Source organism: Leptonotus elevatus, chromosome 1, assembly GCF_054856555.1.
Source record: "Leptonotus elevatus isolate MCC_2025b chromosome 1, RoL_Lele_1.0, whole genome shotgun sequence".
NCBI classification, from domain to species: Eukaryota; Metazoa; Chordata; class Actinopteri; order Syngnathiformes; family Syngnathidae; genus Leptonotus; species Leptonotus elevatus.
The window spans coordinates 21,469,894-21,483,349 of record NC_141239.1 but is presented as its reverse complement, the minus strand read 5'-3'; the positions used below and the strand labels follow the sequence as shown (position 1 = coordinate 21,483,349).

The 13,456-nt window shown below is 39.4% G+C and overlaps 1 protein-coding gene across 19 annotated transcripts in view; it reads right to left on the bottom strand.

Moving 5' to 3' along the window:
- Window positions 1–13,456, bottom strand: part of klhl14 (kelch-like family member 14) — a 61,832-nt gene continuing 48,376 nt past the window's right edge. For all 19 annotated transcript variants that reach the window (XM_086083662.1, XM_086083735.1, XM_086083753.1 and 16 more), the window contains 6 exons: window positions 9,754–9,843; window positions 9,358–9,436; window positions 7,844–8,034; window positions 5,310–5,468; window positions 3,444–3,601; window positions 1–2,037 (listed from right to left, as the gene is read on the bottom strand). In XM_086083662.1, coding sequence (XP_085939788.1) covers window positions 1,894–2,037; window positions 3,444–3,601; window positions 5,310–5,468; window positions 7,844–8,034; window positions 9,358–9,436; window positions 9,754–9,843 — 821 coding nt within the window. In that variant the 3' untranslated portion in view covers window positions 1–1,893. The remainder of the gene's footprint in view (window positions 2,038–3,443; window positions 3,602–5,309; window positions 5,469–7,843; window positions 8,035–9,357; window positions 9,437–9,753; window positions 9,844–13,456) is intronic.

The following is a 13,456-nucleotide window of genomic DNA, read 5'->3' as shown; positions in this document are numbered from 1 at the left end:
TTTAGTCATCAAGAGTCAGTTTATTTCCATATTCTAAAATGCAAAGGACATAAACAGGATTTGAGAATAAATCCAAAAATGTTTCACTGCAGCAAGCGAGTATGTACAGGAATGAAGTCAACAAAGCTTTACAGGATTCAACATTTAGTCGATTTTTTTTATTTTTTTTTTACTCCGTAACATAGACATGACTGGACTCATTTGTACTGAAAGAGTTTTTGTTTTGTTTTGTTAGTAACACAACACAATAATTCATTTACATTACAGTGAACTCACAAGCTCACTATTAGTGCATTAAGGTCCGCCGAATGCTCATATATGAAGGAGTATTGGGGCCAAACTGGAAAAAAAAAAAAAAAAAAAAAGCAATCGTAGTAGAAAAAGTTGTATTTATTCCAAAAAGTCATAATCTACGAATAAGGAAAAGTCTAAGGAAAAAAAATGCAATCCCGTGATAATAGTTGCAATTTTACCAGGAAAAAAAGTTGCGTTTAAAAAAGACCCTTTAAAAAAGAAAAAGAAAAAAAAGTAAATATAAAAAAACATTTACGCAAAGTCAGACTTTTGAGAAAATAGTCATTTAAAAAAAATTATAAATTCATATTTTTCCAGAAAAAAAGTTTTAATCCGACTAGATTTAAGTTTTAAATAAGGCATTTTAAAAGTAAAAGTCGTAATCCCCCCCCCCCCGGAAAAATACTATTACAGGTACAGGTATATATTATTTTAGTAATTTTTTCTGAAAAAGTATCTGTATTTTCAAGGAAAAAAAGTTGTGATTTGTTTCTATTGGCTAAAAAAAATAAGAGGAAAAAATTATGATTAAAGTAAAAAAAGAAAGAAAAAAAAAAGACACATTTTAACAAGTGACTTCCCCAAATAATTATTTCCTCCTTTACTTTACTTTTGTAAAATGTATTCTCATAATATTGTGACTTTTCGCTTTATCCTTGAAAAAAATGTACACAGGCCAGACAAGTTTGTAATTTTTTCCCCTCCAATTGCATACTCATAAGACTACGACTTTGTTCCCATAGTGTATGGTTGTTGTTTTTTTCTTTTCAGTGTGGCTCGAATACTTCTTCATACTCTTAGATGGAAGATTGTAGTATGCCTTTTTCTCCTGTCGGTGGCGAGTCCCATTTTTAGTCGCCACTCAATTCACCTAAACATGCTTCCATACATTGGCGAGCAATTACAATTTGATTGTACCATCAATATGTCATTCAATACACTGATCAAAAATGAACGTGTCACGATTGAGATTTCCCATGAAATCAACCAAAAGGTGGGAAAATCGTCCGAACCGTTTGGAATTCAGTCCACTCGGGCTGCACATCTAAAAGTCATCATGATGTTTTTTTACAGTGTAATTTGAAAAAAAAGAAAAAAAGGTCCCACTTCAGATGCAAGAATGTGAGAAAAATAGAAAGAAAGTATGTTTAAAGCAGATGACCAAGTGCCAACATAGTGAGCCATGACAACTATTTATACATGAAAAGTAACTCACGCAGTCCTGGTTGAGCTCCAGTGTCCAGCGGGAATGATCATTCTTTCTCTCTGTATATATGACGGACCCGGAAGCTAGCATTGTGATAATGTGCTATAGAATAGAAGAAAACAGCCATTGACAGTGTCAATAAATCAGAGCTCATACGGTATGAACATGACCAGTTTAAATACATGACTTACACAACCGCTTTCCTTCCCTCTCTTTACACCTTCAGAGGGGAATAACCAAAGTGCTCTGGTCAAACTTGTAAAAAAATAATTTATACACCCTCGTGCGACTGAGCAGAAAAGGGGGAGGTTGGTGGTAAAATGGCTGCCAGCTTACGGGCGCTACTCCCCCCAATCATCACTCTGGTTGTCGTCCCTGGGCTGGATTAGTTGTCATTTGCTCATTAAGGGGAGGCACGCGGGCAGGATGACGGTGGAACAGGCCGGGCCCGCCAAAGGTTCCGCCACCTCGCCTTCCAACTCTGTCCATGAGGCCTTCTCGGGGCTGTAGCAGATGGTTGAAGACTTATACGCCCCCTAGGGGAAGAAAGTGGGAATAGAGTCAGAATCTAGAAAAAAAGGTCAGACTTAATCAAATCGAGTTGAATATTTGTTCAAGACATATGGACACATTTTTGCAAACCCCCTCTCCCCCAAGCTTTTTTTCCCCCAATTGAAAAAGTCGAATCTTAATATAGATGGATTCTTCTTCTTCTTCTTCAAAAAAAATAATAAATATAAATATATATATATAAATATAAATAAATATATATACATATATATGTTATCTTTTAAGTCATACTCTAATAAGAATTTAAAACAAAAGATAAAAGGTCTTATTTTTACCCCCAAAAATCTTGTAGTTAATTTTTTTTTTTTTTAAATTTAGTGTAAATTAGAAAAAAAATTGTACAGTAATTATAATAAATTAATGAAACATTATTAGTATATTCAGACTATAAAAAGTCATATCTTTCAAAAAAAAAATCAAAACTTCTGTGTGGAAAAAAAATTGGAAAAATATTTTTTTTTTTAAAGAGAACAATATAATTTTAATGTGTGTACAAGATAAAAATTGTATTATTTTTTTAAACATGTTTTCAAGAAAAAAATCATTCTTAAGAAAATTAAGTTTTTTTCTAAATTAAATGTTTCTTCCTTTATAAATGTTTCTTCTTTTATAAATGTTGTACTTTTATAAAACAAATTATTTGTTTTACACACAATTTTTTTTTTTTTTAAATCAAACTTGTATTTTTTAACGTTTTTTTTTTTTAATTAAGTTGTATTTTCTCACGGAAAAAACTCATCTTACTTTTTAGATAAAAAGTTGTGATCTTTCGGCAAAATATATTTTAAAAGTTTTTAAAATTAAAACAAAGTTGCAATCTTACGTATATTTTTCCAAGACAAAAAGTTTTCATTAATTTAAAAAAAAGGTATATCTAAAAATGTCATAAGTTTTCTTTAGAAAACCACTTTGTTTGAACTTTTAAATGTCTGATATAATGGTGACGAGCCCCGTGTGTGACAGAATTCAGCTCAACTGTTGAGAACCTAAAAAAGTTTGTAACATTTTTACAATAACATTTGCAGCATTTTTCTATTCAATTTTAAATGGAACTAAGAACAAGTTATATTTTAACAAGTCAATTACAAGCCGCTCCTCTATTCACCGTTGTTCACCTCCCCTCGTAAAATGCATCCCCATAATATTGCTCTTTTTCTATTTCATACGCCCACAGGGTCAGAGGTCTTTTCTTTCATTTCATATTTTGCGTATAACCGGAAATGCCTGCTCGCATATAACGGGCGATTGGGAAATCCTAAAATCACCCTAAGATAATTGACGCCTGTTTAAAATTTAGACTCTCAACATAGGGAACATGCTCTAAAAAATATTCGACAATTACCCTTGAAGTACATAACATACTGCACCGTACCATGCTCCAACTGTAGCCGCCCACGAGGAAGATGCTGTCGTCGAGGACGGCGCAGCCCGGCCCGCTGCGTCCCTCCAGGATGGGCGTCTGCAGGATGTTCCACTGGTCGGCTTTGGGGTCGTAACACTCCACTAACATGACGTCTAAATGAGAGAAACCTGTGAGTGGGAACAGAAAAAAGAATGCTTTCAGGTTAAGCTTGCATATGGCCAGAAGGGCTTAGCATGTTGCTAAATGCAACGGCAGACATTTTGAGAATGTCATCTGATATTGTTCATAATTAACAAGGGTTCTTAAGAAGTTGGTACCAAATTACCTATTATCTACCTTAAGAACTATAAAATCAGTAATATAGGCCAAAAACGTGAAAAGAATGAGTGGGAAATGACACATAGCAGAGAGTTTCGTTTGTGCATGTCTCAAAAAGTTTTTGCTGTGAGAGAGAATCCCTGAATGAAAACCTGAAGAAGATGAATGGAAAATGAGTTGATCGTGTTTCTTTCAGATACTGTACAGTATCTCGCTCGGTTTAGATGTTCTTCAAAAATTGATCTTCTTGCGTTCACAGAGAAATAATCCCTGAAAAGTGTGCGTGAGTGTGTAAAATGGCACCTGGCAGAGCGTTGCAAAAAAAAAAAAAAAAAAAAAAGAAGGTTGTGAGCACTGATCTGACCTGCTTCACATATCTTGTGTTGGATATCCTCCAGAATCAATAAGGTTCCTTACTTTAACATTGAGAAAGAATCTCTGAATGTGAACTTGAAGAAGGTGAGTGAAGATCTGCTTCACAAATCTGGTATCAGTCACAGTTTTTACTTTGAGTCGAGTTGTATTTAACTCATTCACTACCAAAACTGGGCTGGCGGTGAATTAATTTATTAAAATAGCATATGAAAGTAGGATTAATTATTATTATTTTTTTAAAGAGTATGTGTTTAAGTTACGATTATCAAGATGGAGGTAGGTTTCAAACCAAGGCTATGATTTCAAATGAGGGTTTCAAGCCTGGTTTGGGTTAGGGTTTGCATTCACTTTAGGTTTGAAGTCTGGGTTTGGGCTTTATATTAGGACATGAAGACAGGTCTTGGGATTCAAACAAGGGTCGGGTTTCAAATTAGGGTTATGGTTTAAATAAATTTTTTTAGGGTTTAATTTTTTAGGGTTAAGATGTCGAATAAGGGTTTTAAGATGGCGGTAGAGTTACAAACGAGGGTTAGGGTTTCAAATTGTGTTTCAAGTTGAGGGTAGGGTTTCAATCATTCAAGTTTCAAATTCAGGATTTCAGATCTGGAGAAGGATTTGAAGACGGGCCTTGCAGTCTCAAATTAGGGTTAGGGTTTCAATCCGGGGTTAAATCACAAATAGGGTTTTTTAAACCTGGGTCAGGGTTTCAAATTAGTGCTACAAGTGGGTGGGGGTACGGTTTGAATTTATGGTTTCAAGAGAAGGTTTAGGTTTCAATTTGGGGTAAGGGTCCACTTATTAGAGTCTCAACCCAGGTTAAGGAACTTAAAAGCAGGGTTTCATACCTGGGAAAAAGTTTCAAATTAGAGTTTGAAGTAGCTAAGTGTCAGCTAGCATAGCCAACATAGGGAAATAATAGTATCATAAATATGTCACTGACAATAAACCTCTATAGATAGGACAAGAAAATGGCGAGGAAACATTGAGGGTAAAAAAAAATAAGTATCTCAAAATTTTTTCACAGGAAGAGCAACAAGCAAAACAACAGCATTGTTTTGCATAGCTAAAGAAAAGAGAAAGAAGGGAAACAATGCAGCGAAGATCACGGTCGCCCGCTCACGACCACAGACAAAAAACCCAGATCAATTCCTTGATCGTTTGCCGACACGCTTCGGCGCTTACCTTTCAAGTGGTTCCCCCCGATGGCGTAGAGGCGATCGTTCATTCCGGCCAGCGTGTGAATGGCGCGCTTCGTGTTCATGTCCTGTTTGCGGGCCCACACGTCCATTTGCGGGTCGTAGCAGTACAGCCACGACACGTACTCGCCGTTGTGGACCCCGCCTGGAAAAGGCCAATGTGCTGGACATTAGGAATGAGTAGTGGGACGTACTTGAGTACATTTCTCAAATATCTGTACTTTACTTTTAATTTGGTGATGACTTTTCCACTTTTCATCAACAATACAAAGCGGTTGAGATCTTGATTGATTAATTGCGATCTTGGAGGCTTAAAAGGCAGAAAAAATACCAAGTTGAGTGGTATTTAGCAAATGAGAGTGTGGCGGTTGCTAGCTGCTAGCTAGCTAACGTTAGCCAGTCTGCGTGTTGAGTGACTTTTGAGTATGCTTACGCGTTTGTTTTCTGATCATTTGTTCAATAAAGCTATAGAATCAGCAGCTGTGTCTACTTTTTGACCACTTGCAATGCATTCTATTTAGTGATGCCAGGCTATGCTAAATTAGCTAACATTGATACAATACGTTGTGATGGCCGTCGTAAACGTGCTATTGTGGTACACAGTGCATTTCTATCTTCCTTGTAAGTGTGAACTTTGGACTTTCTCTGTCTTTTTGGGACTCTTGTCTTCTGACTCGCTGCCGTGATGCTATACAGAGTTGTGCGTGTCATTGTATGTAGTTAAATGACACCTACGAAGCTTCAAGGCAGAGATTTAGCCAACTCAACCTTTTTTTTTGGTAACAGAATTATTCGAGTTTTCCAATTAATTGCAGTCCTAGAAAAATATAAAAGGTAAAGTGTGTTTCTTTTCACTTGTCACCATTAGCTTATTTAGCATTTTTTTGTACTCAGTTCATAATGTTAGCGAAGCGACCAAAACACGTGTTGCGGATATAAAAGCCGGAACGAATGCTAACTATCTTTTTTCCTCCTCAGTACAAACACTATGAAAGTTAATACAAGAGAGAAACTATTTTGTGTGCAGAGATGTTTTAAGTTTTTTTCAACGCGCCACATTATTGTGAGAATGCTGAAAGCATATGTTAATTCGGATTTGTATCTTCTACACTTTTTTGCCGTGTAATAACTCTCACATAATACTTCCGATTTACACCATTCAAATTTCAACTTGCTTCAAAAATTCACGCCTATCCTGGTATTTATCGACTGATTCCACATTAACATTAAATATCAACTTTTCCCCATTCATTTTCAATGGGACCCACTTTCCACGCCCACTTCCATACAAACTTCTCATCATTACCAGTTCTCTGATACAGCTCAGTGGTGCATTGTCCAGTAACCAGGATGTTGCGGGTTCGAATCCCAAATTCAAATTCAACGCAAGCTTTCAGTATATACTGACGTATTCACTACAATTTCACAGATTATTCTATGGCAGCAATGGCACAGTGGTTTGAGCAATTACCTGCCACACTTGAACCCTGCTTGGACAACTCTTCAGCTAGTGCAGCGGAGTTTTGACCGGTAAACAGAAAGCGATGGTTCGAATCCCACCTTCACCAAATTGCAGTTGAAGTTTTATTTTTATTCATTTATCACTCAACTACAAGCTACTACTTAATATACCGATTCATAGGTCACGATTGGATTCGATACCGATTAATCCCGATGTGAATCTATAAATTGATTATTGCGATTTTTTTTTTTTTACTCAAATTTAGAAAATACTAATCAGTAAACTTGTACATGTACACTGTAAAATTTGTATGAAAATGTATTTATTTATCTGAAAATTCAGGCATTTAACAAACAGGTTGCAGTCTGTTTCATGTTTGAACAGCACTGAAATAAAATATTAAGGCTTAATGTTCCATTAATATAACATTCTTCCATGCTTAATGTGTGAATCCTAACCCTAAGTAAGATGTTTTGTTGAATATTCCCATGAAAAAAAATTGATGTTTAAAAATCGATTCGGTCGCATATCGAATCGATTCAAGAATTGCGCGCTGTAATATCGCGATATATTGCAGAATCGATTTTTTTCTACTACTTAATAATTACTAGTAAAACTAATTATATTATTACTCCTACTACTACTCCTACAACTATTACTAGTAATTAATAGTTAAATACTTTGTAATTTTCATATAATGTATCCTTCAATTTCCTTCATTTGCATCCAGCTTAGCATTCAGCTATCAGCATTCAGCTTTCAGCAGTCCCACCCAATTTCTGCATAAATTGCACTTAGTCTATTTAAAACAGGTGCTCCGTATACTGACAAATAAAGAGTAAAAACATTTTCATTTTTTTACGTCAGTAAATGAGTTGAATAAGGACCTTCACAGCAACAGACATGCTTAAAACACATTTACTCTAAATGTAGCAAAACACATGTACAAATACTGTACAATGTCCGAATGTTTGTTTTATGTGTCAGTTTTACAGTAACGAATGCAAAGCGACCGCCTGCTTGAGCAGCCTCAATCCTACTTGTTGTTTTCCTCTGACCTGATATGTAGATCTTGCCGTTGTGCACGGCGCCAGCGTGGGCGGCCAGAGGCTGCGGCAGAGACGACACGTAGTTCCACTCGTTGGTGTCCAGGTTGTACGACTCCACGCTGGAGAGGTAGCCCGTCTCGTTGCGGCCGCCGATCACGTACAGGTGCTTGTCCAGGCGGCAGGCGAAGAAGCTGGCTCTCCTGGGGAGGAAGCGGCGCCCATGAGACGTCAAGGAGCGGAGCAGCGAAAATAACTCAAATGCCGTCAGCACTGTGTTTAGGAGGACATGTTACTTCCTCCATATAAATCGCAGAAACGCTTGAGTTATATTTAATACCCTCTGTTAATTTCTTAGTATTATATTCTCAAACCGATCAGATATTGAGTTGCAACTGTTTTGCTGAGACTTACAAAACTACACGCTGAATAAAATGAAAAACCGCTAACCATGAAATATTAGGGTTTCAATTTTACGTGTTCAAATAGCCTGGGTTAGTTAGGGTTCCAAACAAGGGTTTGAAATTGAAATTTGGGTTTTAAGTGGGGGGTAACATTTCAAACAAATGTTAGGCTTTCACAATGAGTCTTTTCAAACCAGGGCTATTGTTTCAAATTCGGGTTTATAGCTGGAATACGGTTTCAAACCAGGGTTTAGGGTTTCAAATTCTGGCTTCAAGCCTGGGTTAGATTTTCAAACAAGGGGTAGGGTTTCCACTAAGGGTTAAGATTTCAAATCAGGGTCCCAAGTCTGAATTAGGGTTTCAAATGAGGGCTACTTCTTCTTTTCTTGTCCCATTAGGGGTCGCAAAGGTTTCAAATTTAAGTCAAGTCAAATCAAATCAAGTCAAGTTTATTCATATAGCCCTTAATCAAGAATCTAAAAGGACTTCACATGTCCACAGTTGACACATATCAACGACATCCCCTAATCGGACCACAAGAGGGCAACAAATAAAATTAAAATAAAAACATCAGGTGAAAAAGGAGAAATCTTGAAAAGGGAACGCAAATGTGGTAATCCCCCTTCCAGGATGATCAGGCCGGGATTTAAGAAATGAGTAGGGTTTCAAAGCAGGGTTAGGATTTAAAATGAGGGTTTTTAACTTGTGTTGTAGTTTCACGCCGGGGTTGTAGTTGGTTTCAAGTTATGGGTTATTAAGCCTGTGTTAAGGTTTCATGCTAGGTACAGGATTTCAAACAAGGGTTAGGATTTAAAAATAGGGACTCGAGCATAGAGTAGGGTTTGAAACCCAGGTTAGGGTTTCAAATTAGGAGTTCAGGTTTGAGTTATGGCTTCCAGTTAGGGCTTTAAGCATGGATTAGGGTTTTGAAAAAAGAGTTAGGGTTTCAAGCCAGAATACATTCATTCATGCCATTTCCATTTACTACCAGTTAATTTGAACCCCACCGGACACCCTGATGCTCTTGCAAAAATGAATTGATTAATAATTCAAATAAAAAGAAATCCTCTTGCTGCAATTTAATACAAGATTTGTGCAAATCGTTCCTGAAAGTGTCCTCACCTCTCCTGCATAGGAGGGAGTTGTATCCAACTGTTGAATCTGGGATCATAGCGACTTACAAAATTGGTGCTGTGTTTCCCTACAGAAATGGAAACGGAGAAAATGTCACACAGTATTTACAATTAGGATTTTACAGTCTTTGTTTCCCACTTGATTGTCATCACAATTTCACAATAAAGCAACTTGACACGTCAAATATTTCACTGCTACTTCTCGGTGTCAAATCATGACAAGCGTGACGAAGTGTGGGGTGTTGTTTGTCCACTCGGTGCTCATTTGGCTTAAAGTTGTGATGTCAACAAGCAGCAGTGAGTGCAGTTCACAAAATTATCTCATGGTTTAAGCTCGTAGAAAAAATGATGTGAACGGGAAGGGGGTGAGGTGCAACGTCGTTACCGTTGGGGTTCCATTGGTCCTCTCCGCCGAGCAGTAGCAGGAAGTTCTCCACCTCGACAACGCAGTGATGAGCACTGTTGTAAGGCATGACTGCGTGGCACACAGAAAGCAAGGGGAATTAAACCGCGAGCGATGGCCATGGCGGTGAGCTGAGCCCAAAAGAACCAGAAGCAACACGTGTTTGTGAGTTTTAGAGATACGCAGAAAGGAGCTATATTCCCTGTCTAAATGAAAAATGAAACCCGATTTATTTTCACAACAGGAAAAAAATCTGCGATAGAGAGACAAATTATTTTACCCCTCGGACACACTTAAAGCACACAAAGTTGTTAGGACATTTTTAAACACATTGTAAATGTATTTGAACTCACAGTGGTGTGTGACATCGGTAGAGGCGCAATGATTAATCGATATTTACCTACCCGATAATTTTGATATTCAATTAAGCGTGTTAAATTTAAAATTGGCAAAATCTTCACAATTTCAGCCTCTCAACAGGAAATATTTTCTCAAAAATGAATGATCATATTTGTGTTAAATCAAAAATAAAACAGTCACAAACATCTGCTTTTACTTTGAAAAGCAATAAGCATTTTTCAGATTTCCCAACCAACTAAATCTTACTTCATTTGTATTTGTCCTGTTTTTGAATGTAGGGAGGGAAATTTCAACTTGTATTTAAAAAAAAAAAATTCGGATTCATCAATTAATGGACAAAATAATCAACAGATGAATTGATTATTGCTACTTGCAGCACTCAACATCAGCAAGTCTGCATGTGAGTGTCTGGGTGTGAGCTGTAGCCAACAGCAGCACCTGTATAAAGTCTGCCCATTGTGCTAAAGTGACACCTTGGAGGAGAAGTCAAGTGAAAAAAAATTATTTACAAAAATATGTTCCAAGCACCCCACTAGTCTAAACACAGCATTCGTTCTTCTTTTTTTTTTTTTTTGAGAGAGCTCAGTATTGTTCATTCGGTAATCTTACACGTCAACATGTCATCATCATTGCTCTCTCTTTGTGTGTGTGTGTGCGTGTGTGTGGGGGTGTGTGTGTGTGTGGGTGTGTGTGCGTGTGTGTGTGTGCCCCCAAACCCCAACCCCCAAATCCCGGGGACCCTAGAAATCGGTGCCGGAGAGGGGCCGGACAGTGAAGTAGCGAGGGCACCCGCGCCCACCCCACCTCCAGCCGCGTGGGGACGGAAGGGGAGAAGGGAGCACCAAGAGACGGGTGGCACCCCCCGGACCCCAGGCCGGGCGGGAAAAGATCCCGGTCATCACGCCAGCGTGCCTAGTGAAAACTAACCCTGTTACAAGTGTGTGTGTGTGTGTGTGTGGTGCATTAAAATTGGGAGCAGGTGAGATGGAGCAGAGGGAAATGATATCCCCCCGCTCCGATCCTCCTGCTTCCCAGAAATTGGTGAGTGGTGTTGGTGAGTGCATGTGGTGCATTAAAAATAAAACACAGCATTCTGATTGATATTGCATTTGTGGAATAGGAATTCAGCAGCAAAATCCACCTATTTTATCCATCTCAGGGGGCGGCCATTTTGTGTTGTACTGCCACTTGCTGTCGATTGAAAATGACATCACAGTGCATAATCGCTCCGCTTGCGAATGTTGCGGCTCACTTGCGTTCCGGGTTTGGTCATGTGACGTTCGCAAGCTGAGCCCTGAGCAACCTCTGATGTCATTTTCAGTCGACAGCAAACTGCACCCGTTTTTATCCACCTCAAGCGGAGGCCATTTTGCCACTTGCTGGAAACTGAAAATGACATCACAGTTGCTCAGGGCCCAGGTCACGATGGTTCAACTTGCGAATGTTACACGACCAAACTCAGAAAACTGTCATGTCATTTTGAGTTGACACCAAGTAGCAAAATGGCCGCCCCCTAAGATGGATAAAACCAGAGTTTTTTGTGTAATTAATATCCCACAAACACTATATTAATCAGAATACAGTTCTTAGACTAGTGGCAGCGCATAAACCCTTCCCATCATTTCAGAAGAAGTAGTACGAAAAGGAGTTGGCGAGTATCCTCGTTATCTTTTAAAAAATCACTTTTGATGGGGTTCACCTGCTTTTGTCCTCCATCTTCTTTTGTTGCGGTGACCCCCATTGAGATGTGGAGAAATGGTCTTGGGTGACAGTCGTAATGAACATGATCGTGTTCACTCAATAAATCTCGGGCGAGGGTGGCGGCTTGGTGGGGAGGGGGCTCTGCTGGAGCACAAATCAGTGGAATGTTAAGACCCACCTGTCTGTCTCCATCAGTCATTTCCACTGCCGCCTCCCCGGCGCCTGATGGATCACAGTTGCTGCAGAATTAGACAGCCTTGAATCTCATTTCTTTCCAATTGGCCCTCTCGCTGCAATCTCACTCGGCCCTGCCTGACATGTGCCGCTCCTCGACGAGGCGGGAGAAAGAGAGGGAGAGGCGCTAACGCCACGTACGCTAAACACAGCTTTATCTCAAAACGAGGGGATTAGGTTGCCTGCCTCCAGTGCACCTCTAAGACAAGTACCATATGACTGCCAAACTCCCTTACATGCTATTTACATTATTGTTCAGTCAGCAGTATATAGGCCACGCATGGGCGGCTTTTGATTTGATGTCGAGCGACTTGGAATCATCTTGTGTGTGTGTGGGGGCGGGGAGGGGGAAGAGGCTCTGCGGAGTCGGAGGAAGCGGGACATTTGTCCTGCCGCTACAGGTGTCTCGGACACAGGCGGGCGGCGGGATAAGTGGCAGGCGAGGCGTCATACCTGAGATGGTGGAAAGCATAAAACATGCCATTGGCTTTTACCTCTCCCCCGTGTTGGACCTTATTGTAAAATGAAAGTGGATGAAGTTAATCTACCCTCTCGCTTTGAGATCCTCCTGCAGGGTCGCCTCCGTGGCGGCTGTCTACACTGAGCTCAGGGGCTCACTAGAGGGAGGCAGCAGGCCACGCTTGACTGACTCCGCGGCTAATGCGCCAGCTCTCTCTCTTTTGTGTCTTTTTTTTTTTTTTCATTCCCGCACTAGGGCGCAGTCCTATTTTATCTTTAATGATGCAAAGTACGCGATTACGGGCGTTCACGCTTCTGTCGGTACGCTAGATGGCAAACTTCGCACTGGGATCAACGGGCGAGCCACTCGGTGTGAAGCACAACAAGAGTGAAGAGAATCAAGAGTCTTCCCAAATTATCTTGATGAATGTCTTAATCAAAGGCTGTCCCTCTCAGGTTTCGCCTCATTGGAAAGTTATGATTGAATGTTAATAATCTCCCTCTCTTTCGCGTCCATTGTGTGCGCAGGCGACATCAGACGCTCGCTGATGTGTTCAGGGGATGATTGTGCAGTTTTGTCCTTCCGCAAGGCCACGGACCATTTGAGTGTTAACTTTTTTTAGTTGTGACTGATGGAAATCCCCACTGACCTTTTTGGCAAGTTGCCGTTTACACCCATGAGGGCTGAGGGTAATGAGCAAACGGCGGTGCAGACTGAGCATGTGCATGTGGAGTGCAAATGGAAGACTATGGACTAATATAAGCACAATTTTTTTTATGTGATTGGTGCGTGGACACACATGATAACCATGTCTTTTAAAAGACAACAACATTATTAATAATATATATTTTTTTATTATTATTGTGACTTCAATAGTTAACTCACCATTAATCACAACCTTTTTACATCACAATCAGTTTTTAGACTCTT